Below are 25,446 nucleotides of genomic sequence, written 5' to 3' on the forward strand. Positions count from 1 at the left end.
TCCTGGCATTGGCACCAGTATCAAAAAGCTTGAGAGTAATTAGTTACAGACAACATAATTGCTTATAACCAGTTAGTTTCTTGGATTAAAAGGCAGTGATTCCTCTCCTAAACCCTTCCCGCTCCAGATCACAATGATCCACCTCTTTTATATCACAAGAGTCCACTTTCTGGTTTCTAACTTTCTTGTTGTTCCTCTCCTACCAGAGGTTACACGTCATCATGACTATCTTGACTTCGCATGTGACAAATATAAATGATGTTATGTTGCATCCAAACCAATCTCCAATGTTTGTCTGTCAAGATGTTCTTCTTCCTGCAGTTCTTTCCCCATTTATTTTACCCTGAATGTATAGTTAAAACAATCTGTACTTTCTGTGGTCTATAACATGACCAAAATATCTGAGGTTTCTGCATTTTACTTGTCTTATGTTTAATTGGTCTTTCCTCATTCACCTTACTCTTCTTTGTTGATCACCCTCACAATCCAAGAAATTCTTAGCATCCTGGAATAACTCTTCATTTCAATGTTTCAAGTCCATAACTCTGTGCCATACTGTGGAACCAAGAATGTCCAGCACCCTACAATGAACCTTTTCAAAACGAATTTTAGGTTTTTGTTGCATTTTACATTATTTATCTTAAAGAACTTGTGTTCTGCCATTTCTATACTGATTTTTATTGCATAGCTATGGTTCCACTGTTGAACCAAATTCCAACTTTGCCAACATGCACCACACTTTCATTTTGGATCTTCAATTTCATTTCTTGTGCTTTTTACTGTTTGTCATGAATTTGGTTTTTAAACATTTATTTTAGATCATTCCTACTACTTACTTCATTTACTGAGGAACCTGTGCAGACCATCTAAAATATCAGCTAGGAATGCTATTACCATCGACATATGGACTATAGTTTATAACCTCTCCATTTATAATATTATGGTCATTTGAATCAGCTTATCTAAAATATCCTTAGAGTATATTCTGAAGACCAGGGGTGAAGATATACTTCATCTCATATCCTCTGTTTTCTAATCTTCAACTTTCACTGTAGTATTTGGTGCCAGTACAGGTTTACAAATATACAAGCATCTCCTAAATCAAGGCCTTTATTTATTAACAACCCCATCAGCTTTCTGTGTTGGACTTTGTTAGTAGCTTTCTCTAAGTCAATAAAGCATAATCACATCACAGCATTTCTTCTTCAATACATATCTTCTTTGCCCATTACATGACCAACATATTTGCATCATATGCTTAACAGGCATTTCCTCATTCACCTACACTGGTTAAAAATCTCCAATTCCAAACAGTGGGTGTATATTGGGGGGGGGGTGATGTTTGTGTGAGTAAGTTACAGATTGATGAGAAGGGGATTACAGACAATGAGGTCAAAAGGAAATTGAATGCAGAAAATACTAACAGTAGGAATGATATTATTAACACTCGTCATTCACACACTAATTAATTCATTTGGGGTTGGGCCTTTGGCTCAAACTGTCTAGTCTTGCCCTCAGAACTGATTCTGTCAACCAGGATGACATGCATCACTATTAGCAACTCTAAGCTTCTGTTTTGTCTTTATGCATGAATACAGTCAATGAGGATGTCATGGGGAGCGACTGCTTATATCAGACCCTGATTCTCTGTTTTTCAGTTTTCTATTCTGTTACAGCCAATTGCCTTACTCCCCATCAGATGCAGGTTCCAGGGACATACATGGGAAGAAGTATTAAATGTTGCATTCACTCTGCTAAGAACTAGAAATATAAATTGCTAACAAATCACATGGAACCCTCGAAACACCACACTGTATTGTCATGACTTGGCTCAGGCTCCCAGTGTCATCTCAGATGAGTTAATAAGATTCTGTGATTTAACAACAGCTATGGAAAAGATGCTGCAGGAAACTCAGTCTTGCCCAGGATTGCTGGGTGTTTTAAAGCTTCATGGTAGCTCAGAATAGTGTGCAGAATATATTACCTCTTATAAGTCTGGAAATAACTAGTTACCATTCCTTTTTGCAACAAGAAAAGCAGTAAGTTAAATTTGTTATTCAGAGAAGGGTAATGCCATTTCTTTCATGGTGCAAATCTAATAGTTGTGGCTGTGCAGCCTAAGTCAGTGGCTCAGAAGAAACATTGCACAGTCAGAATGCTGTCTCATGCTGCAGTTCATACAGTACTTCATGCTGTAGCCTTTTGTGCTCTGTGGAAGTGTCAAGGAAACAATGGGGCAAAAGGGGGTGCATTCTATACATCAAGCTGGTATTTTAGTCTGATTTTTGAAAAAAAAGGTATACCTATAGTTACTTCTGAAAAATTTGAAAGTAACAAGTTACTTAAAAATTATAACTATAATGGCTATTCAGTAAATGCAAAGTGGAAGAGCATTGGCATATGGTTCCCCCCCCCCACAAGCCTCCAGTAGGCTCCCCAACGCTGTAATACATTGGCTTGTCTCATACGGCTATAGGTAAATTTATGCGTTCATTTTCCTGAAACTGAACTGAGGCTGAGACTCATTGTGATTGGTCCCTACTAGAGATGGGGATAAATAAAAAAAATGGCACTCTGTTTTGATCCATTATTCATCATCTACATCCGTTATTCATTAACAGATCTACAAATATACGAATATTCTTTGACAAATCGACGGATCGATTCATCGATTCATCTGCATTTTAAACAGCTATAACACTGCCCCCCCCAACAACAACCTAGAGACACCAAATGTGCAGGAAAGCTTCCTCTGACACTTTTCTACAACTCCTGAAGGTTTGGTGAATATTGGATCACAGACCCCCGAGTTATATAGTCACAAAGAGGACCCCCCCATGAAAGCTCCCCCAGGTACTTAAAGACTCCATAATCACAATGGAGCTTCCTATGTCTTTCCCCAACATGCCTGCCAATTTTGGTGAAGATTGGATATCAGACATCCAAGTTATTCACCCACAAATTGGGTCCCCCCAGGAGAGTTTACCACACAGCACAGAAGCCCATTCTGCCTGCCATACTTACCTGGCAGGGAGATACCATGATCAGAAGCCCATTCTGCCTATCGGCCACCAATCAGCTGATCAGAAGCCGATAGGCAGCCACCCCCCACAGGCAGCCACCCCAACAGCCTACCCTCACACCCCCTTCCTTTCCCTACCTTATCCCCCACCCCACTCCCACCAACACCCCCTTACCTTAATGGCTGCTGCCAAGGTCTTCATCCCTTCAGGCAGACTAAGGGAATCCAGGCTGCCCTTTGCAAAGATGGCAGCTGCAGCTTCCCTACTCTAAATGAAGCCACATCCACCATCTTTGCAAAGGGCAGCCAGTCTCCATTTTTACATGTGTGGCTGTGAGGCCAGAAGACCCCCACTGGTGGGGGTGGGGTGGGGCCTAAGGTACGGAAAGGAAGGGAGTAGGGGTAGGCTGTGGTATTGGGTGGCTGTGTGGGGTGGTGGCTGCCTTTCTGCCGATGATCAGGTGATTGGTGGCTGGTAGGCGGAATGGTTTTTGTTTGTTTGTTTTAATACAAAGGATGAACAAAAACGGATAAATATTCATCCCTTCTTATTCGTGGGGATCTCTGGAACCCACAAATACGGATCAACAAATATTTAATGAAACGGCTATATTTGTCGGAAAAACCAATCAATTTTTATATTCATCCCCATCTCTAGTCCCCACCCCACTGAAGAGATCCAAGATAATTCAGGGTTTGGGTACACAGGGAGGTTGATCTGGAGGTTTCTCTACCATGACCTTGGCACTTTCTGCGGCTGAAATCGCTGTTGTTCACAGAGAAATGATTAATTATCCTGTTGCAAGAGCCCGCACCACATAATTTTTCCCTTTTTCATCAGTATTTAAGAGCTAGAGCCGAGGTCGTCAACCCCCGGGCCGCGGCCCACTGCCGGGCCGTGGCTTGAGCCTGACCGGGCCGTGAAAATAGACCTCCGCCCCCCTGCACGCACTCCCCTCCCCACAGGTGGTTTGCGCACTCGTGTCAGTGCCTTGTAAGCGCTCCCTCACCCCTTTATGCAAGCCCCCGCGTGCACAAAGCAACTGCGGGGTGGTGCGTGCATGTGGGGGGGATGGGTCTGCCTTTGCGGCCGGTGGCAGCAGCGACTGGGGTGGGAGAGAGCCAGGAGGCAGGGCAAGAGCCAGCTGCTCTCCTCCTGGCAGCGGCGGCGGCGACGGGTTGGGGGGTGGTTGAGGAGGAAGAGGAAGGCCTGGGCGCTCTCCCTCCCCCCCACCCCCGGCAGCGGCGGCGGCGACGGGGTGCAGGTGGTGGGGGTGGTTGAGGAGGAAGAGGAAGGCCGGGGCACTCTCCCCCTCCCCCGACAGCAGCAACCGGGTGGGGGTGGTTGAGAAGGGGAGGAAGAGGAAGGCCCGGGCACTCTCCCCCTCCCCCGGCAGCGGCGACTGGGTGGGGGTGGTTGAGGAGGAAGAGGAAGGCCCGGGCACTCTCCCCCTCCCCCCGCAGCGGCGACAGGGTGCGGGGGTGGACAAAGGCTCTCTCTGTGCCCCATATCTCTTTTTCTCTGCGCCCCGTTTCTCACTCTCTGCGCCCTGTGTGTGTCTCTCTCTGCACCCTGTCTGTTTCTCTCTCTCTTACTCTCCCTGCCTCATCTCTCTCTCTCTGCGCCCCGTTTCTCACTCTCTGCGCCCTGTGTGTGTCTCTCTCTGCACCCTTTCTCTCTCTCTCTCTTACTCTCTCTGCCTCATCTCTCTCTCTCTGCGGCCCGTTTCTCACTCTCTGCGCCCTGTGCGTGTCTCTCTCTGCACCCTGTCTCTCTCTTTCTCTCTCTGCCTCATCTCTCTCTCTCTCTGTGCCCTGTTTCTCACTCTCTGCGTCCCGTGTGTGTCTCTCTCTGCGCCCCGTGCCTCTCTCTCTCTTTTCCTCCGTCTCCTCTTGCCCAACATCTGCTCTCTGCCTGCTTCCTTCCCCTTTCTAGCCTCCTCTGTTGTTCTGTGCATTAGTTTAGGGTGGATTAGTTTAGTTACAGAGGTGACAGAGACACAGCCTGAGTTATTCCTCTTTTAGGTATTGTGCTCTTAATTTTCCCCCTCCTCTCTTCCTTTGTGTGTGTGTAAGTATGTGTGTGCCAGAGGGGGAGAAAGAGAGAGGAGAGTGTTTGTATGTCTGTGCCCCCCTCTCCTTCCCCTCACTTTTCTTCACTTTCCTCCTCCTCTCTTTCCCCTCCCCTTTCTTGTGATTGTGCGCACGCAGAGTGTCTGCATGTGAATGGATTTCTCTTGTATGGTGGGGGGGTGTGGGAGAAGAAAGAAGAGGCTTGTTTTTCTGTAGAATAGGTTACTTGTTAAATTCTGAAACTATGGATTCAAATAGGGGGTTTGGATCCTGGAGCTCAGGCTACATATATGCTTTGTATTTCAGATTATAGGGCAAACTGTCTTTGATTCATCTCTAAAGCTGTCTTTCCCCACCAAATGAAGGTTGCATCAGATCATACACAAGAACCACACAGCAGGCATGCATAAACAATTGTGTTCTCCCCTGTTTTCTCTCTCCTTCAGTCACTATCCTAATTAAACACATGATGCTCTGGATCATTACTAATCTCTTTTTCATCTGTACCTCACTTCCCATCCTGTCCATGTTCACCTGCACCTGGGAAGGGGTTTCTAAGTGCCCTGTTTCATATATCGGACATCTCTGGGGCTCTTGTCATTGATCTCCCTGTGAAGGCTACAAAGGACCCTTAATCTGGAACCAGGAGAACAGGAACTATTGGCCAGAATCCCATTGGACTGTATGTTTTGTGTAACTTGCCAGAGCTAATTGTGGCTAGTTGAGGAGGTGCCAGGGTGGGTCTCAGGGTTGGTTGCATAATTCAGAGCATGAACAGGGCCATGACCAAGACTCATCTGAGCACCTTGTCAATTAGCTGCAGTTCGCTGTAGCAAGTTATGCAGACCTTGCCCACATACTAGTAGGATTCCATCCATTGGCTGAAATCTTGTGCAGTTACACAAAAGGCATAAGTTTTAGACACAAACCCAAAATTTGGAACTTTCTGTAGACATCTGCTGCTTTCAGATAACATCTATGGAGATTTCTTAATGAAAGGCAATTTGTGTCTAAATGTTGTAATTTTGCATTGCTGTGCAACAGAATTTAAGACATTGACATATTTTACTTAACATTCCTGAGGTTATGTGGCACAATGTGCTGCTGTGCTGATTTTTAAATTAAGAGCTACAGTGGATATAAAAAGTTTACACACCCCTGTTAAAATGTCAAGTGTCTGTGATGTAAAAAATGAGACAAAAATAAATCATTTCAGAACTTTTTCCACCTTTAATGAGACCTATGAACTGTACAACACAGTGGAACAACAAACAAATCTTTTAGGTAGAGGGAAGTAAAAATAAAAAACTGAAATAATATGGTTGCATATGTGTACAAACCTTAAATTAATACTTTGTCAAAGCACCTTTTGATTTTATTACAGCACTAAGCCTTTTTGCGTTTGAGTCTATCAGTATGGCACATCTTGATTTGGCAATATTTGCCCACTCTTCTTTGCCAAAATGCTCCAAATCTGTCAGATTACAAGGGCGTCTCCTGTGCACAGCCCTTTTCAGAACACCCCATGTATATTCAATTGGATTCACGTCAGGGCTCTGGCTGGCCCATTCCAAAATATTAATCTTCTTCTGGTCAAGCTGTTCCTTTATTGATTTGGATGTATGCTTTTGGTTGTTGTCATGCTGAAAGATGAAGTTCCTCCTCATGTTCAGCTTTCTAGCAGAAGCCTGAAAGTTTTGTGCCAATACTGACTGGTATTTGGAAATGTTCGTAATTTCCTATACCTTGACTAAGGTCCAGCTGAAGAAAAACAGCCCCAAAGCATGATGCTGCCACCATTATGCTTCACTTTGGGTATGGTGTTCTTTTGGTGATGTGCCATGTTGTTTTTGCACCAAACATATTGTTTAGAATTAGGGCCAAAAAGTTCAACCTTGGTTTCATCAGACCACAATACTTTTTCTCCACATGCTTTTGGGAGACTTCAGATGTGTTTTTGCAAAATTTAGCCAGGCTTGGATGTTTTTCTTCGTAAGAAAAGGCTTCTGTCTTGCCAGTCTACCCCATAGCCCAGACATATGAAGAATACGGGCAATTGTTGTCAAATGTACCACACAGCCAGGACTTGCCAGATATTCCTGCAGCTCCTTTAATGTTGCTGTAGGCCTCTTGGCAGCCTCCCTGACAAATTTTCTTCTAGTCTTTCCATCAATTTGGCAGGGATGTCCTGTTCTTGGTAACGTCACTGTTGTGCCATATTTTCTCCACTTGATGATGACACTATCTTCATTGTATTCCATGGTATATCTAATGCCTTGGAAGTTCTTTTGTACCCTTCTCCTGACGGATACCTTTTTAACAATGAGATCCCTCTGATGCTTTCAAAGCTCTCTGTGGACCATGGCTCCTGCTGTAGGATGTGACTAAGAAAATGTCAGGAAAGACCTACTAGCATAGCTGATCTTTATTTGGGATTCCTCAGAGGCACTTTAAATGATGGCATAACATACTACTGCATAACAAGTACTCCCACGCATGGACGCCCCCCCATTCATGGACACCGGTGGTGGCAGTCCCCCCCCCCCCCGGTCCTTGGAAGAATGGTCTTCAACAAAACTGGTCCCTGGCATTAAAAAGGTTGGGGACCACTGCCCTATGAAACCTGTGTGCAGATGGGATACACCTGACTAGTGGTTTTAACCAGCTAATTACCTAACCAGGGCTAACTGCAAAACAAAAAGCACAAGACAAGTTATTGTTTTTAGGGAACCACAAATGCATGTGTACACATACACAGAGAGTCTACAAAGCCCTAAGAAGGCAAGCCAGGGTTGTGGGGAGAAGAAAAGGCTAAAGAGCAAAAGACAAAGAGAAAATATACAAGAGGCCTTTTGGGTGGGGCACGATGGCAGTTCTTTAAACTGAAACAAAATGGAGGGTTTCACCTGATTTCGCTCACGTCCCTTAATAAGCAAAAGTCCTAGTTTGCTTTCTTTTTCCTCTCCAATTAGGAAACTGGCCAATTGTAACTAAAATTGACGTACCCATTCCCTCGCTCTCACTCTCCTTCTCCGTATCAAGCCACTGTTTTTTGGCAAACATCTCAGTGCCAATATCTCAGTGCCCACCAGCTCTCCCCATCCTCTCTATGAGGTCAGAAAGTCTGACACTAAGCACCCTATAGAACTTCATAAAAAAAGTCAGAATCCTGTGTTCATCACAGCTGGCATTTATCCCCCAAAAAAGGGTATGAACCAGATAAAAATTTTGCACTCTATACAATTTATTCTCTTCTGAATATCCTTTGTTTTGCCCCATGCAAAACAGGTAAACTGAGTGTCCAGAAAAATCTCTTCTTTTTCTTCTTTTTATTGAACAAGCAGATATATGTATAATATTGTTCTCTATCTACTGGATACCCAAAAAATGTAACTGCAAAACTTTAATATGACATTTTAGGGCTATAACAATGAAAACCTAATGAAATATTTAAGTAACAAATGTTAATATGGTGTTCCAAAATGGAATAATAAGAGCTTAACTAAAGTATTGCAAATACCTAACAGAAGTATTTTAAAAGTATAATAACTAAGATTTTAAAAATTTCTCAATTAAGCCATGTTTATGCAAGTATTGTAATAGACTTAAGCAATTATAGAATCACATCAGCTTATTTCTATATTCTTGCAAAAAAATCTTACATATAGACAGCAGAGTCTCCTCCCTCTCTACAGGCACCATTATCTCATTCTTTACTTCTTACCCAAGCTATCTTTTCTGGCTCTTATTCATACCCTTTACTAATGCTTATCTCCTCTTCCAACTGTTAACAATATCATTTTGCTAAGTTGGTAAGATACAGGCCTCTATAAATGGCCAAAATATTTTTGATAGAAATCTCTATTGCTTTTACTACAGTGGCAAAGTACCTGGGATGTAACATCCAATGCTCAAAATATTTGATTTCTTTCTTACTTTCTACCTCCCACCACAACTACCATGCAGTGCTAAGTTTGTATTTTTTTTAAAAAAAAACACCAAGATATTTTGTTGTTGTTTAGTCATTAAGTCGTGTCTGACTTTTTGTGACCCCATGGACCAGAGCATGCCAGGCCCTCCTGTCTTCCACTGCCTCCCGGAGTTGGGTCAAATTCATGTTGGTCTCTTCGATGACACTGTCCAAGCATCTGTCATCGGCTTCTTCTCTTGCCTTCACACTTTCCCAACATTAAGGTCTTTTCCAGGGAGTCCTCTCTTCTCGTGAGATGGCCAAAGTATTGGAGCCTCAGCTTCAGGATCACTCCTTCCGGTGAGCACTCAGGGTTGATTTCTTTCAAAATGCATAGGTTTGTTCTCTTTGTAGTCCAGGGGACTCTCAAGAGTCCCCTCCAGCACCACCATTCAAAAGCATCAATTCTTCAGTGGTCAGCCTTCTTTATGGTTCAGCTCTCACTTCCATACATCACTACTGGAAAAACCATAGTTTTGACTATGCTGACGTTTATTGGTAAGGTGATGTCTCTGCTTTTTAAGATGCTGTCTAGGTTTGTCATCGTTTTTCTCCCAAGAAACGGGTGTCTTAATTTCGTGGCTGCTGTCACAATCTGCAGTGATCATGGAGCCCAAGAAAGTAAAATCTGTCACTGCCTCCATATCTTCCCCTTCTATTTCCCAGGAGGTGATGGGACCAGTGGCCATGATCTTAGTTTTGTTTGTTTGTTTGTTTTTATGTCGAGATTCAGAACATTTTTTGCACTCTCCTCTTTCACTCTCATTAAGAGGTTTTTTAATTCCTCCTCACTTTCTGCCATCAGAGTGGTATCATCTGCATATCGGAGGTTGTTGATATTTCTTCCTGCAATCTTAATTCCTGTTTGGGATTCATCCAGTCCTGCCTTTCGCATGATATATTCTGCATATAAATTAAATAAGCAGGGAGACAATGTACAGCATTGTCATACTCCTTTCCCAATATTGAACCAATCCGTTGTTCCATATCCAGTTCTAACTGCTGCTTCCTGTCCCACATATAGAATTCTCAGGAGATAGAGAAGGTGGTCAGGAACTCCCATTTCTTTAAGGACTTGCCATAGTTTGCTGTGGTCCGCACAGTCAAAGGCTTCTGCATAGTCAATAAAGCAGAAGTTGATGTTTTTCTGGAACTCTCTGGCTTTCTCCATAATCCAGCGCATGTTAGCAATTTGGTCTCTAGTTCCTCTGCCCTTTCGAAATCCAGCTTGTACTTCTGGGAGTTCCCGGTCCACATACTGCTGAAGCCTACCTTGTAGGACTTTGAGCATAACCTTGCTAGCGTGTGAAATGAGTGTCATTGTACGGTAGCTGGAGCATTTTTGGCACTGCCCTTCTTTGGAATTGGGATGTAGACTGATCTTTTCCAATCCTCTGGCCACTGCTGAGTTTTCCAAATCTTCTGGCATATTGAGTGTAGCACCTTAACAGCATCATCTTTTAACATTTAAAATAGTTCAACTGGAATGCCATCACCTCCACTGGCCTTGTTGTTAGCCGTGCTTCCTAGGGTCCACTTGACTTCAGTCTCCAGGATATCTGGTTCAAGGTCAGCAACCACACTACAGTGGTGCCTTGATTTAAGACCATAATCCATTCTAGAAGATGTGCATAACTCAAAATGGTCATAAGTCGAAGCACCATTTCCCATAGGAATACATAGAAACCTTGACTTCACTTTCCAGGATGTCTGGCTCAAGGTCAGCAACCACACTATCTGGGTTGTCCAAGACATCCAGGTCTTCCTGTTATAATTCCTCTGTGTATTCTTGCCACCTCTTCTTGATGTCTTCTGCTTCTGTGAGTCCCTGCCATTTTTGTCCTTTATCATGTCCATCTTTGCAATGAAAGGTTCCTTTAATATCTCCAATTTTGTATAACAGTCTCTGGTTTTTCCCTTCCTATTATTTTCCTCTATTTTCCTTTGCAATGTTCATTTAAGAAGGCCCTCTTGTCTCTACTTGCTATTCTTTGGAAGTCTGCATTCAATTTTCTGTAAATTTCCCTATCTCTTTGCATTTTGTTTCCCTTCTCTTCTCTGCTATTTGTAAGGCCTCGTTGGACAGCCACTTTGCTTTCTTGCATTTGCTTTTCTTTGGGATGTTTTTTGTTGCTGCCTCCTGTACAATATTACGAGCCTCTATCCATAGTTCTTCAGGCACTCTGTCCACCAAATCGAGTTCCTTAAATCTGTTCTTCACTTCCACTGTGTATTCATAAAGGATTTGGTTTAGATTATACTTGACTAGCCCAGTGGTTTTTCCTACTTTCTTCAGTTTAAGTTTGAGTTTTGCTATAAGACGCTGATGATCAGAGCCACAATCAGCTCCAGGTCTTGTTTTTGCTGATTGTATAGAGCTTTTCAATCTTTGGTTGCAGAGAACATAATCAATCTGATTTCGGTATTGCCCGTCTGGTGATGTCCATGTGTAGAGTCGCCTCTTGTGTTGTTGGAAAAGAGTGTTTGTGATGACCAGCTTGTTCTCTTGACAAAACTCTATTAGCCTTTGCCCTGCTTCGTTCTGAACTCCAAGGCCAAACTTCCCTGTTGTTCCTTTTGTCTCTTGACTCCCTACCTTAGCATTCCAGTCCCTATAATGAGAAGAACATCTTTCTTTGGTGTTAGTTCCAGAAGGTGTTGTAAGTCTTCATAGAATTGGTCAATTTCAGCCTCTTCAGTATTGGTGGTTGGTGCATGAACTTGGATTACTGTGATGTTCAAAGGTCTGCCTTGGATTCATATTGAAATCATTCTCTCATTTTTGAGATTGTATCCCACTCTTTTGTTGACTATGAGGGCTACTCCATTCTTTCTACGGGATTCTTGCCCACAATAGTACATATGATTATCATCTGAATTGAATTCACCCATTCCCATCTATTTTAGTTCACTGATGCCCAGGATGTCAATGTTTATTCTTGCCATCTCCTGTTTGAGCACATCCAGCTTACCAAGGTTCATAGATCTTACATTCCAGGTTCCTGTGCAGTATTTTTCTTTGCAGCATTGGACTTTCCTTTCACTTCTAGGTGTATCCGCAGCTGAGCGTCCTTTCAGCTTTGGCCCAACCACTTCATTAGCTTTGGAGCTACTTGTACTTGTCCTCTGCTCTTCCTCAGTAGCATGCTGGACGCCTTCTGAGCTGAGGGGCTCATCTTGCAGCGTCATATCTTTTAGCCTTTTGTTTCTGTCCATGGAGTTTTCTTGGCAAAGATACTGGAGTGGCTTCCCAATTCCTGCTCCGGGTGGATCGCATTTAGTCAGAACTCTCCACTATGACCTGTCTGTCTTGGGTCTCCCTGCATGGCATAGCCCATAGCTTCTCTGAATTACTCAAGCCCCTTTGCCATGACAAGGCAGCAATCCAAAAAAGATATAGGCAACCACAAATGCATTGTGCAGGAAATTGAGGCAAAAACATCATGGTCTCTTCCAACCAAGAGAAATGTAACCAATGACCATGAAAAAGGACTGGACTTACTCCCAGTTAGCTTTCTGACTTGTAATCAGGAAGAAATTATTGAAAGTTGACAGCAGGAAAACCCAAGGGATAGCTTGCAGTATAGTCAAACTCTGAGATATAGGAGAACTAGGAGCCCCATGGCACAGTGGTTAAACTACTGCAGTGAAGTTTCTGTTAATGACCTCAGTTTAATCCTGGTCTCAGGTAACTGACTCAAGGTTGACTCAGCCTTCCATCCTTCAAAGGTTGGTAAACTGAGTACCCAGATCCCTGTGGCAGCAATGTGTAACCTGCATAATTAAATTGTAAACCACCCAGAGAGAGCTTTAAGCAGCACAGTTTGCTATGCAGTCCAAAAACACATTTCTACTCAGTGTAAAGGCCAATGTAGGACTGGAACTCAAAATTTCTTCTGTTCCTCTGTTCCTCAAACTATGATTTTGTTGTTCAGGACTGTACATATAAGTGGTAGATGAGACTGGAAATAAACAGGAATATTAATCATGTGTTGTATCTTCAGATTGTCAGCATCTGTGAAAGCGGTGAGTTACTGAAGAAGCTTGGCTCCCATTCAGGCATACATAAGAACCATGTTTGTAAGCATGACTAATTTGAAAACAGCTTCTGCAAAATAACTGAGATAATAAAATCAATATAAAATGAGATAAAATAAAGTAAAAACAATCTAACTCCTATGCTGCCCTCTGTTGCCATTTTTTTTTTTAAAAAAATGCTCATTTCTGGAGAAATTGAAACAAGATGGGAATAACAACTTTTCCAAGAATCTCATCTGTAGATTCTGAATAGGCTCAATCTTAAACTGAATTCAGTGGTAAATGTATATAGGATTGCACTGTACATGTATTATCTATTTCCGCACATTTCCATAAATATGTCCAACAGGATCACCACTATTTCTCACCTCAGCGAAGGAGATTACTACAAATGGGACTTTGTAGCCCAGGAAACTGTTATACCAGGGCTTACTCATGAGTAGAAACTGCTGTTGTGCAGTAACTTGTACATGACCTGACTTGACATACAGAGAAATGATCTGTGCTTTGTTCACATGGTAGGAACCTGGCAGAACTGGTAAGAATTACATCTGGCCTTATCCACTTCAGGCAGGAGCTGCTCTGTGCTCCTGGCCCCACTGGCTGTTGGAACATAGCTCCAGAGACCCTTCTGGAATTGGGATGGGGCCAAAAATAAGAATCCCCACCTCTTTTCTAGTGGAACTAGAAGCCAAGCAGATGCAGGTCTTCGACAAGTGTTTGAAAGTCCAGTTGAGGAAATCTGAGGATATATGCTCCTGCTCAGCCCTTCCAGCCTCTTAACTTTCCTGTGTTAAACAGAAAAACCACGTTCAGTTGAACCCAGTTACATTGTTGTGCATGTTCAGGTGAATGCTTGATAATTCCCAACCATGCAGAGAACAATTACTACATTCAGCCCAATAAAGTCACAACTTTGGTTTAGACTTCCTCCATCCACTTGGCAAAGTCAGGGTGATAAGAGTAGACCTAGACCTAGATTATGCAACCCTGTGTCCTCAATCCCACACCTAGACAACACTTGAGGGGAGATTATGCAACACCACCAGCTTTGAAAATGTGATGGACCTTCAGTCTGTTGGCAAATCTCCAACCATCTTCCTTTCTTCCCTCTAGCCCACCCTGGAGTCATCTGCAAAGAAAATGTGTGTTGGGGGTATGGAAGATGTCTCCTTAGGGGTCCCAAACAGTAGTCTGGCTTGCCATATTTGCAAGGGCATTTCCCAAGGAATATCCACTGTCTCCCATCATAACAGATGATGGGGGGATCACTTGCCTGGGATGAATGCCCTTCTCACTCTCTGTGGATCTGCTCTTATACGTCCAGTTGCCTCAGTCAGCTGCCAACTGCGCAGTGATCATCTTGTAGAGGCATATAACTCAATTGACTTTGTAGGTTAACATATAATGTCATCCTGTAGAGGCATTCAACTCAAGCTATCATAAACTATCTATTTTATCAGCCAACATAAAATGCAAAAAGAAAGAGGTTTGGGTGGGTGGAGACTTCCATGTGAGTGACTGCCAGAGAGGATCGAAGATGGATTTTTTAAATTTCTTGCCCAAGAATGACTGGGAGCCCCTCCCCCAAGTGCTGCCGGCACCTGAGATGGGAGATTAGATGGCAGGCAGCACATCTCCTGAAAACACCTCTGTTGCAACAAGGACACCTGGGAAGAAGACACCCAGCATGGAGGCTACTGGTGGCACCTCTCCTCTCTGAGATGCAAACTGGGTTCCTTTTAAAAGTACAATGTGATCATGGCTTACACTCTGCATAAACATTTCTGCATCAGCCAAGACCAACTCTTACTTTTTAAAAAATATCTTTCATAATAAGCTGTCCTAGATATTTTTGTTTCAAAAAGTACCGAACTCCTAGTTTCAAAAAAGGAAACTGAAGTTAAATCCTGATGCAGTTTTTTCATGATTTCAATATGATTTTCAAGAACAGTGAGTCTTCTATATTACTATTAAAATATAGCAGCTAGTGAGCCTGCAGGATGAATGGACAACAGAATTATGGCTTTAGCTTCAGTTCTGCTGGGTGCCCTTTTAAACTACTTTCAGGAAATCAGTGGTGATCCATTGCAGTTCTGCAGCTGAAGAAGAAACTATGAAGCACATATTACAAGTACTGTATAAATTTCTGACTATAAAGAAACAATTCTGATGCTGAAATCTATTCTGAAGTGTGCATGAATAATAAAAGTAATCTATAGTGCAATGGCATATTACTGATGCAAATAAAGAAACTTAAACATGAATCCATAGTGATCACAATAACAATTAATGATTACAATACAAAAGACCTTTGTAAGTTATCTGTAGATGGCACCAGCAATTGATTCTTTATGACACCATCATTGCAAACATTGAGCAGAGTTGAATGAGCTCCTCTGAACACATATTACCATTTTAATATATCTAATGGTGTCTGAAAATTCCAGCCACTGAACACAAATAAAATTGATGGCAATGATCACAGACAACATCCTGTGAAATTGAGGTAGAGTTCAGGGTCAAGGAGTTTAAATTACACTCACACATCCTTAGCTATGTAGCTGCTGCCACAGAAAAGGTAAAATTAAGAGCTGTCTTCTCAGTTGTAGTTTTGGAAGAGGTAGCCGTGTTAGTCTGTGCAAGCATATTATGCAAAATCCAAAGGAAAAAAGCAAGACAAGAACATGTGACACCTTAAGCTCCTGAGGAATTTTTACAACAGAGCCCTAAAATAACATAAGCCATAAGTTACTGCATGTAAGTATAGAATACATCCAAGAGCCAATGAATATTTAGTATGAAACTGATATTTCATTCTGTTTCCATATGCCTGACAAAGTGGACATGTCCATGAAAGTTTACATTAAAATACAATAGTTAGTCCTTAAGGTGCCTCATGTTTTTGTCTTTTTTCTTTCTTTTTCTTTTTGCTTTGTTTTGTTTCTTTGGATTTTGCCTAATATATGTTCTCAGTATATCGAATACTTGGCACTTTGTACCTTATTAGCTCTTTTCTCCCTGTTTTGGGGCAAATCATGAATGAATGAAGAGATCACTTATGTGCACTGACCATTCATAAAATCTAGGACTCTGTAACATTCACAAAAGCATATCAGCCAGAGGCCGGCATAACTGGTACCTTTAAAATAGGTGATGTTCTTATTAGAAGAGTATTATTGCCATAGTTCAGGAAAATGGGTCATCCACAGTAGATAAGCTGAAACATTTTTTACACTTAAACGAACTCATGAAAATATCATTTTTTTCAAGTCTTCAGGTTTCAGTGGGAAGGCATGAATGTGTCAAAACATAATAAACCAAGAAAGATAAGGGCGCAATGTTACTGCTTTTGTTAAAAGTTATAGACTGCATCAAGGAAGCTGACATTTCTATTCAGAGCATTAGTTTTATTTTTACCATCATTACAATTTTTACAGCCAGATGTAATGCCTTCCTCCTGACTGCTTTTTTAAGCATAAAAATAACAATCGGGGGCAAGATGAGAACCAAGACAGGCATGGGGGGGGGGGGAAGGGAAGCCCCCCTGGTGTTTTCATGAAATTGACACATTGCAAAAAATGTTACACAGGTTTCCAGGAGCAAAGATGTATAGAATGTGCTTGCAAAGACTCCAGATTCAAGCCCAGATATGTCCAACCTGATGAAGGATTTCTGTCTAAAACACCAGGGAGTTATTGCCTGGCAGACCAAAACTAGGCAATATGTTGTTCTTGTGTCTAGAAACAGTGCTCCTCAAGTGGTGAGAGACATCTGATTGTAAAAGCAAGTTAAACACATAGGAATGCAAACACTGCTTCTTTGCAGGTATACTATACTAAATAGCTATGATTATTTGTAAATAATCATAGATTATTAACAAGAAACCAGTCCTTCTCGGCAGTGGCTCCTCGCCTTTCGAATAAACTCCCTCCTGAGATCCGTATGGCCCCTTCGCTGGGCATTTTCAAAGGCCAACTGAAAACCAGGCTATTTAGGCAAGCCTTCCCTCCAGCCACTTCTTGATTCATTTGGTTTTTCCATCTTGAGTTCTTGTCTTTTGATGTATTACTATGTTCGTATATTTTAAATTGTTTATTTTATATAATGTTAGCCGCCCAGAGTAGTCAGTTGACTAAATGGGCGGGGTGCAAATTCAATAAATAAATAAATAAATAAATAAATAAATAAATAAGCCCAGTGAATAGAAATATTTTCACTTTGTGTGAACTGTTCACTTCTCAGCTTCCGCATGAGAAGCCATTCAGCCTAACTTACCTTTTGTCTTATGCTTCACTTAGAAATACACAGGTTTGCATGGCTTAGGAACCTCTTAGTCCCTGCTCTACCTGGTGCTCATTTCTACCACCCACCCAGACTGTTTTCCTCTCCCCTCACTGACCTGCCCTATCTTTGCAATATTTCTCAAATGCACAACAAAGTACTCTTTCTCTGTCCTTACCCCCCCCCCAAGCATTATTTCTCTTCACCCTCCCCAGGAATTGTTCTTTCTTCCAACCTGGTACTTTTTGCTTCTGTTCCTTCTCTTCTCTCCCCAGTTTTCCTTCTTATTTCTCTTTCTCTCCATCCCATGCCCTTTCAGCTTCTCTTTCTGCTCACTATCCTTCCCTTCTTTACCTGGAAACATAGCCTTCTCACTCTCACTCACTCTCTCTTTCTTTCTTTCCTTCCTTCCCTCCTTCCCATCACATTTTTGAACTGTTCAGTCCTGCAGAAGGAATTAGTACTAATGTTTGGTGTCTCTTGCTGTGCTTCTGGCCCGTGTGGAGCTGTCTAGAGACCGTCTGAAGAATTTACAATACTACAGGCTACAGACAGATTTAAAGTAACCAAAATCAGTTAATACATTAAAATGAAATAATTCTGAGGTACACACTTCTAGGATTCCCTTGTTTGAGTCAGATGAACCCCTGAAATTCAGTCTCATCTGTGACCTGCAAGAGACCCACACATTGGGATCATGTGTGACATCTGCTAGAAGCTTAAAAAGGAGATGGGAAGCTTCAAAATGTTGCTGAAAGGATTTGCTCCATATACAACAAGTGCATTGCATTTTGGTGTATCACACAATCATCAGAGGCAAGATCTTATTCTACTTATTATCCTGTAATAGGAAGAAATTCCTATTCTCCTTATCATAGCAAGGAAGGAAATATGCTGAAATGTATCAGGCAAATTCACTGAGAATAAATACATTGAAAGTTATTTTGCATTCTGCAGCCTACATTGCCTACAGTCATTTTGGTGACCTCCTTCTCTTGCTCAGCTACAGGTCTTGGACTAACAGTGGGTAGAAAGATTATCATTTCTTCTTCTGTTACTATGATTTCAGTGTCATGGAAGCACTCATTTGATGTTTTTCATCTCATATTTCCAGCTCCCATGCATGTTTGTCTTTCTCTTTGTGCCCCTGATCTCATTATCCCTTTTCTCCTTCTAGGGATCTATGGACGATGAGCACAACATCAGCAAAGCCACTTCTCTCATTGAAAGTCAGCATCACCATCTGCTGCACTGCTTGGAAAAAACAACTGTAAGTAGCAACCGGGAAACATCTCACTTTGAATCTCACCCTCTGTATGGATGGATGGGCTTCAGTGGAAGAAGACAGAGGGATGCTGCTGAGTATACCAAGTAGTCAGAGAGATTTATATATCCTTTAAAGACATAAATGTAGATACTATGGTATACATGGCCTTATGAAGCAAACTGTGTTGCTCCAAGAAAATAGGTTTTTCAAAATAACTCAGTTCAGCCAGCCAGTTGTTATGCTAAGGCCTGATATAATTAACCTGTCCTGATGATCTATATTCAATCTACATTTTGGTTATTATTATCATCTTACAAAAGTACTGTATAAAATTACCATTACAAGATTAATGACCCAAAAAAGAAAAAGAATATCAGATCAAATTTTAAAAAAAACTATTTGAGATACATAAAGCTACAACTCAGTTATAAGACCATAACGCCATCCATGTTCCATCACTTGTTAGACTTCTGGTGTGCCAGTTCATAGCATCCCGGGTATATGCTACATTTTGTTCACTTCTCCGAACAACAGAGTTAAACTCACACATTTCATTCTGCTTGCACAACAATCTCAGTTCTAGTCTGTGACAATGATTATTTTTCCAGTTCTCAAGGTGTCTTTTGGGCATGTGATTTTCAGACTCTTGCCTTAAAGCAAAACAAACACACAAACAAAAACCCATTAGCTATAATGTTTAATGTCTAAGGGAATATTGCTACTGAGAATTAAAGGAAGAGATGTGAATTTGTCTTGACTGCCAGTGTGTTTTGGGTCAGCATCAATTCGAGATGCTGACCTGTATTTGCTACAAGATATTAGAGAACACTGGAATCAGAGCAGTGTGCTCTGCTCAACCTGAAGACTATACCAAATAGTACAGGGACAAGCAACTTTCAAGAGCTGTGGGGTCCCTCTCGAATATGTCTAATGTGCAGACCTACCCAAAATATTTTATAGGCCATCAAATTGCAAAACCCATCCTCCATGAACTTCTGGGAAGGTATAATTTGAATTGCAAACAGTTTCACACCCACCCACTCACCTGTGCCCTTGACCTGTTTCAGCACTTAAAAACAGAAACAAAATGTGTAGGAAGAATCATTTTTGTAGGGGGACAAAATCCTGGCCATGGAGGCTTTCGGGACTGCAATGATTTTTTTGCTATTTTTTTGAGAGCCACATTTTGTTCAAGGTTCAGAAGGGCTCCTTTGTCAACTCCTAATCTAGAAGATCAACTCCTCTATTTCTGGTTACTCTGCTGCAGGGAATAGAATTTTTTAAAAATGAAAAACTTGAGCTTGGTGAAGCCCCAAAAGATCTGCCTGTGGATCAGACTTTCCTGCACAGAGCCTGTGGAAATACACCTCTCACTGCTAAACATACTGATCCCCACTCAACTGTCTAGCTGTGTCATCAAGATGCATATCTCCATCCAGAATCCCTGATTGTTGCCCATGACTGCTTGCTCAAAAACTATCTTAGTTATCATGTCTCCAAACCCCCACCCTCCTCTTGCTTGAAAATATGAAATTATTATTGTCTGTTTGCTGCCTGTGCTTCTGTTTGTGCAGTGCAGCATAATGCCCTAAGCAAAAAGCAACATACTTGAAGACAGCCCACTTCAACTCAATGGTGGGTGCAGAAAACACAGTTTATTGTTATCATTACTACCACCTATAGCAACAGGTAGAAGGCCACAATAGCCAGAAGGCATGGCACATGAGGACTGCAGAGACTGATATGTTGCATGAGCATGTTCAAACCTCCTGAAATAAGGACTGCAGATATGCCTTGAATATCATCTCCCCAATGAGACGTAACAAATTTCAGGAGACATTTCTTCATAAACAAAGTTGAATGGTGCAGTTGAAATAATGTATGTGAAGTCACTTGAACACAATGTCAATGCTTTAATTCATTGATTTTAAAATAGGTAAACTATGCTAGCATATCATGCAAAAACAATAGAAAAAGCATACAATAACATTGTGGCACCTTAAAAACTATTATATTTTAATGTGAGCTTTAGTGGACATGTCCACTTCCTCAGATATAAGAGTGAGAATTTAATAGACCATTTATATCCTGCCTAACTCTAATGAGTCCAGTGCAGTTCATCTCCTCCTCCTCATTTTATTCTCATGACAGTCCTATGAGGATGGCAAGGCTACCTGGTCAAAGTGGCCTAGGAGGTTCTGTGATGCAGTGGGATGTAGAACCTGGCTCTCCCAAGTCCAGCACCTTAAAACTATGCCACATTGGCTCTGAGTTTACACTGAATTTTGAAAAACTAGTATCCAGCAAATAAGCAAAAAAATATATTGTATTTCTCATTGCATTCATGATATTTATATCAGCATTTCGCATGAAAATGTAAATGGGCTATTCCCCAGGTTTTGCTGTTGTTGTAGAGAATAGAGCTCAAATTCTCCTCCAGCCATTAATATTGCTAGCTGACCTTGTACAAATCATCCACCTGGCAGCGTCATTGTGGGGATTAATTGGAATGTCTTCATGCATGCGCTTCTGAACACAACGAGACAAAGATGGGAATAAAATGCTGATAAAGAAAGGGGAATCTTGTTCATATAAGCACTTTGTAGATAACGAACATATGCATGTGATCTTTCCCCAGCTTCTAGTCATTGACCAGGACTTCTGAACTTAGATGACCATGCACTCTGTTCCAAAACCTTGACCGTTGGTTAAAGTTAGCAAGTGAGGCCAGTGGGCAGAGTATTCCTCATCACTCTACTTCAATTCTGTTTCTATTTGATGTCTAAAAAGAATATATTCTCAAAGCACTGTGAAACTATTTAACACATTAAAAAGGATTCAAATAATTATCTGTTGGATCAGTTTCACTATAAGAAATAAGAGGAGTACTGAGGAAAATTTCTAGTGGCTTTTAAAACTGATTGGTTGAAGAACTAATTGATACCAAGGTGTACAGTATATGGCACAAGTTGATTAGGAAATTTTCTGCCATTTATCTGGAATCCAAAGAGAAGCAAAATTAAAAAGAATGCTACATCACAAATTTGGAAACTTGGGATGGGTTAGAGTGTGGAATTGGATTTGGCTCACTGCAACCTCAACCAGCAACAAATGGCTGTTTGGCTATTGGAAAGGGTGTGCTGCTGACCTAAACTCATCTCAACAGAGAGGCTGTCAATTCCTGGACTGACACGCAGCATGCTCACTGTGGGCTTTTCAGTGCACCCATCACAACAGTTTAATCAGCATTTTTGCTGGAAGTGCATGTATTTCCATCATATTTAACCAACTAACAAATGCATCATACTAACAAAAAAAAAAACTTCTCACCATAGCTTATGAAATCTTGAAATACCAAAGAGTCATTTTGCAAACTCACAGCATTGCCAGTGGAATGAAGAAATGAGCCATACATAAGTTACCCACAGATTTCAATGGGCAAGTCACCTTTCTGTAAACCAGAAACTATTTTCACAGTATCACCTATGTCAGTTGAAATTCAAGGTTAAAATGTGACAAATCCTATCCAGATTTAGCAAATTAACTAAAGCAAAGCTGGGATGGATTGGTTGCTGACTAATAAATAAATAATCATATCCATCCAAAGTTTGTTTAATTCTCTATTCCATACTAATATGCATGCCGCTTTTTCTTTAGCTTCTCCAATTGGTTATACCAACTGATTAAAACAATTATACAGATTGCTCAGGTGCCTTCTTTTGAGAGAATCTCAGTTGAACAACTAACCGTTTGTTTTCCCCTGGGCCTCATATCTCTCAAAATAAAGCCACTGACACTTCCAATAACTTTGGGATTGTGCCCTTGTTTGAAGAGATAGTACACTGTGAAATCAGTTAAAGGAAAGGCTTCATTGCCCATTCAAATTTGTGTGGTGCCAGGTGAAATGTTGGAGCTGAATTTTGGAATGCTGGAATGGACAATCAATGGTGTTTTTATCTTTTGTTGACCTGTTGTCCTTTAGGGGTTGTCCTATCTTGTGGATGATCCCCTGTTATCTGTACGAACTTCCACATTCAAGGTATTTCCTTCTTAATTCAATCCGTTTACTGCAGCCTCTGTGCCATGTCCTGAGTGTTGTTTTCCTCCTTGTCAGTGACCCTCTCCTTAGCAAACTGTGCATGTCAGAGCTCTTTGGCTACCTAGTGGCGTTGAGTGCTTTAAGACTGTTGGATAACAAAGAGTAACTGGTTTATGTATTTCTAAAACACTTTCTTGCTCAAAAAGGAAGATGCTAAATGTGAATTTCAAAGTATCTGCAGTGTTTCTGGGGTCTTGGCTCTTCTGTGTATGCTGAGGTTTTATCCCCTTTAGCTACTTCTATGAGTACAAAGTACTAAATAACACAAAACTGTGATTCTAGTCTAGAGTATTCTTCATATGCCACTGCTGTACATGAAACAGTAGTGGCATATGAGCCACTTATTCCAGTGTCAGTTTTACTTTGTATAGTATTTTTGGGCATTCCCAATGTCAACTTCTCTTTGGGACTATAGCTCTCACCAGCCCCAGTTTGCAAGGCTAATAGCCATGAAAAGGTAATCCAAAATTCAAAAGGGAGCACCATAGGATGGAAGACATTTGGAAGCCATTCCATCAGATTGGCACCTTTTGTTCTTGAGGGGATTCTTGCACAGGAAGGACTTAACAGATCCCAAAGATGTTTAAACATTGTGGTGGCACTATATGGTGAAGTCACAAATTAGAATTTGCTACAACGTATAAAGGACACTGGTTACCTAGCATATGAACGCTAGGCTGAATTTTCTTTTTCACTATTTGTCTGTTTCATGCTTCACTGTAAAATATCTGTATCTTCCTTTTCCTGACCATGTTATTTTCACTTACATCCACCATTTTAACCACAATAACACCCTGCTTAGACCTCATCCTGCCTCATACTCTTAAACCAGTTGCATCATAGTACATTAAATAACCAAGGTACTCGTGTTGCAGGAGCTGAATTTTCCAACTGGGTGACTGAATTCCCTCACACAATGTACCATGTTACAGCCTACTCAAGCTGGAGGCAGCTTTGCACTTTCAAAAGAGCAGTAACAGAGAAAGCATGGGTGACTCAGGCTTCCCCTTTCTGCGCTTCCCAGTCCAAGAGGCAAAGTGGAGAGATATATCCACTCCACATATCTCCATAGTTCATGAGCTCTATATATATCTATAATTCCCCCATCACACCATGCAGAAAATATAGCAGATTTACTTGTTACAGAGGAAATGCAGTAAAAGGAAGCACTACTTGCTCATGATTTCTCTATCCTCACCATTCTCTGACTATGTAAATCCTCCTTGAGTGAAAAACAAAAATGAGATGTGAGTTGCACTGCAAAATGCTTAGTTTGTATCATCACTGTTGCGTTTCTTTCATTTCACAAGGATTTCAACCTGTGTAACAGCTTTTGTGTTGCAGAGTCCACATCTATCAGTTTCTATTGCACTTCCTGGGAAAAATTCTCAGGCTGTCCCTTTTCCCACTCCTTAATTTACTCATTTGCCCTTTGTTAGCCTCTCTTTCCCTTTCTTCTGACAAATTTATCATCATTTTCTTTGTTCCTAGATATTATCAGTTGATTTAATACCCCACCTCTGCACTATGTAAAGTGGACAGGACACTTCAGTGATTTGCCTATTACTGTGTCCTTATTTTAAAATGGAACCTAAATAGAATAATTGCACTCGTTTCTCAAAATTCTTCTTTTCTTATTTTGGGAAAAGCACCTCAAATGTACAGGTGCTACAGTGCACTCTGTGTTTATTCACATTTGAATCCCATAATACTCTGATGTGCATGTTTTTGTCTTAAAGATATGCAAAAAGATTGTTTGGATCTATAAAGGACAGAAATGAAATGAAATGTAATAAGAGTGTTCTCCCAGGGAAAGCTGCTCATCTCTCACTACTGTACTTATTTTCACACATTTCCACACATAAGTACTTCCCCATCTCCCTTAGGACTGGAAAAGTCACAGACCATCCCCCCCTCCATCTTAAAAAAACACAATAGGGGGTGGAGAGAGATAGCAAGGAACCTTTGGTTAATGTGCACCAAACAAACAAAACAAAGACAAAATACTAACTGATTTCTCCCTCAATTGGGATGACAGTGATTTCTTCAAATTTCTTACGGAAAGCTCGGTAACTCTTTTAAAAAGGACTTATTTCATGGACCAGGACAGGGGTAGCCTTCTCCAAAAATTTGTGAGAAAAACTCCCCATTCCCCACACAGGAGCTGCCTACACAGATAAGAAAACCTCAGGGCCTGTTTATAGGGTCATCCAAGGACACCTTATCCTCTCCTTAAGGTGAGGGGGGTGGTGAATAACAGTCTTCAAAATAAGGAAATCACAGCTCCTGTTGAGCATGCAAACAAGGGATCGGGTGAATAGCAGTGCAGAGAATGGTCACTGGTGGATGAAAACATAGAAGCTCAAATGTTTTGAGGCAAAACAAGGGGCATTCTCGTAACCATAAATAGCTAGTCCAGGAAGAGGAACAAATAATCCCAACTTTGGTTGTTGTGGGTTTTTCGGGCTTCTTGGCTGTGTTCTGAAGGTGGTTTTTCCTAACGTTTCACCAGTCTCTGTGGCCGGCATCTTCAGAGGACAGCAAACTGTGCCCGAAAAACCCACAACAACCATTAGATCCCAGCCGTGAAAGCCTTCATGAATACAAATCCCAATTTTCTTCACTGTGTGTGTCATGCCACAATCAGATGTTCTTTTCTCAGAAAAACTAGTCCGTGTAGTCTTTGGCAAGCT

At 41.4% G+C, this 25,446-nt stretch overlaps 1 protein-coding gene across 3 annotated transcripts in view; it reads left to right on the forward strand.

The window, feature by feature from the left end:
• The window catches only part of KCND3 (potassium voltage-gated channel subfamily D member 3), a 358,484-nt gene that overhangs the window by 317,059 nt on the left and 15,979 nt on the right, over window positions 1-25,446 (forward strand). For 2 of the 3 annotated variants that reach the window (XM_078393374.1, XM_020780620.3), the window contains exons 5-6: window positions 18,565-18,657; window positions 22,637-22,693. In XM_078393374.1, coding sequence (XP_078249500.1) covers window positions 18,565-18,657; window positions 22,637-22,693 — 150 coding nt within the window. The remainder of the gene's footprint in view (window positions 1-18,564; window positions 18,658-22,636; window positions 22,694-25,446) is intronic. The other variant, XM_078393375.1, reaches the window with a different exon arrangement.

This window comes from Pogona vitticeps, chromosome 4, assembly GCF_051106095.1.
Source record: "Pogona vitticeps strain Pit_001003342236 chromosome 4, PviZW2.1, whole genome shotgun sequence".
Taxonomy (NCBI): domain Eukaryota; kingdom Metazoa; phylum Chordata; class Lepidosauria; order Squamata; family Agamidae; genus Pogona; species Pogona vitticeps.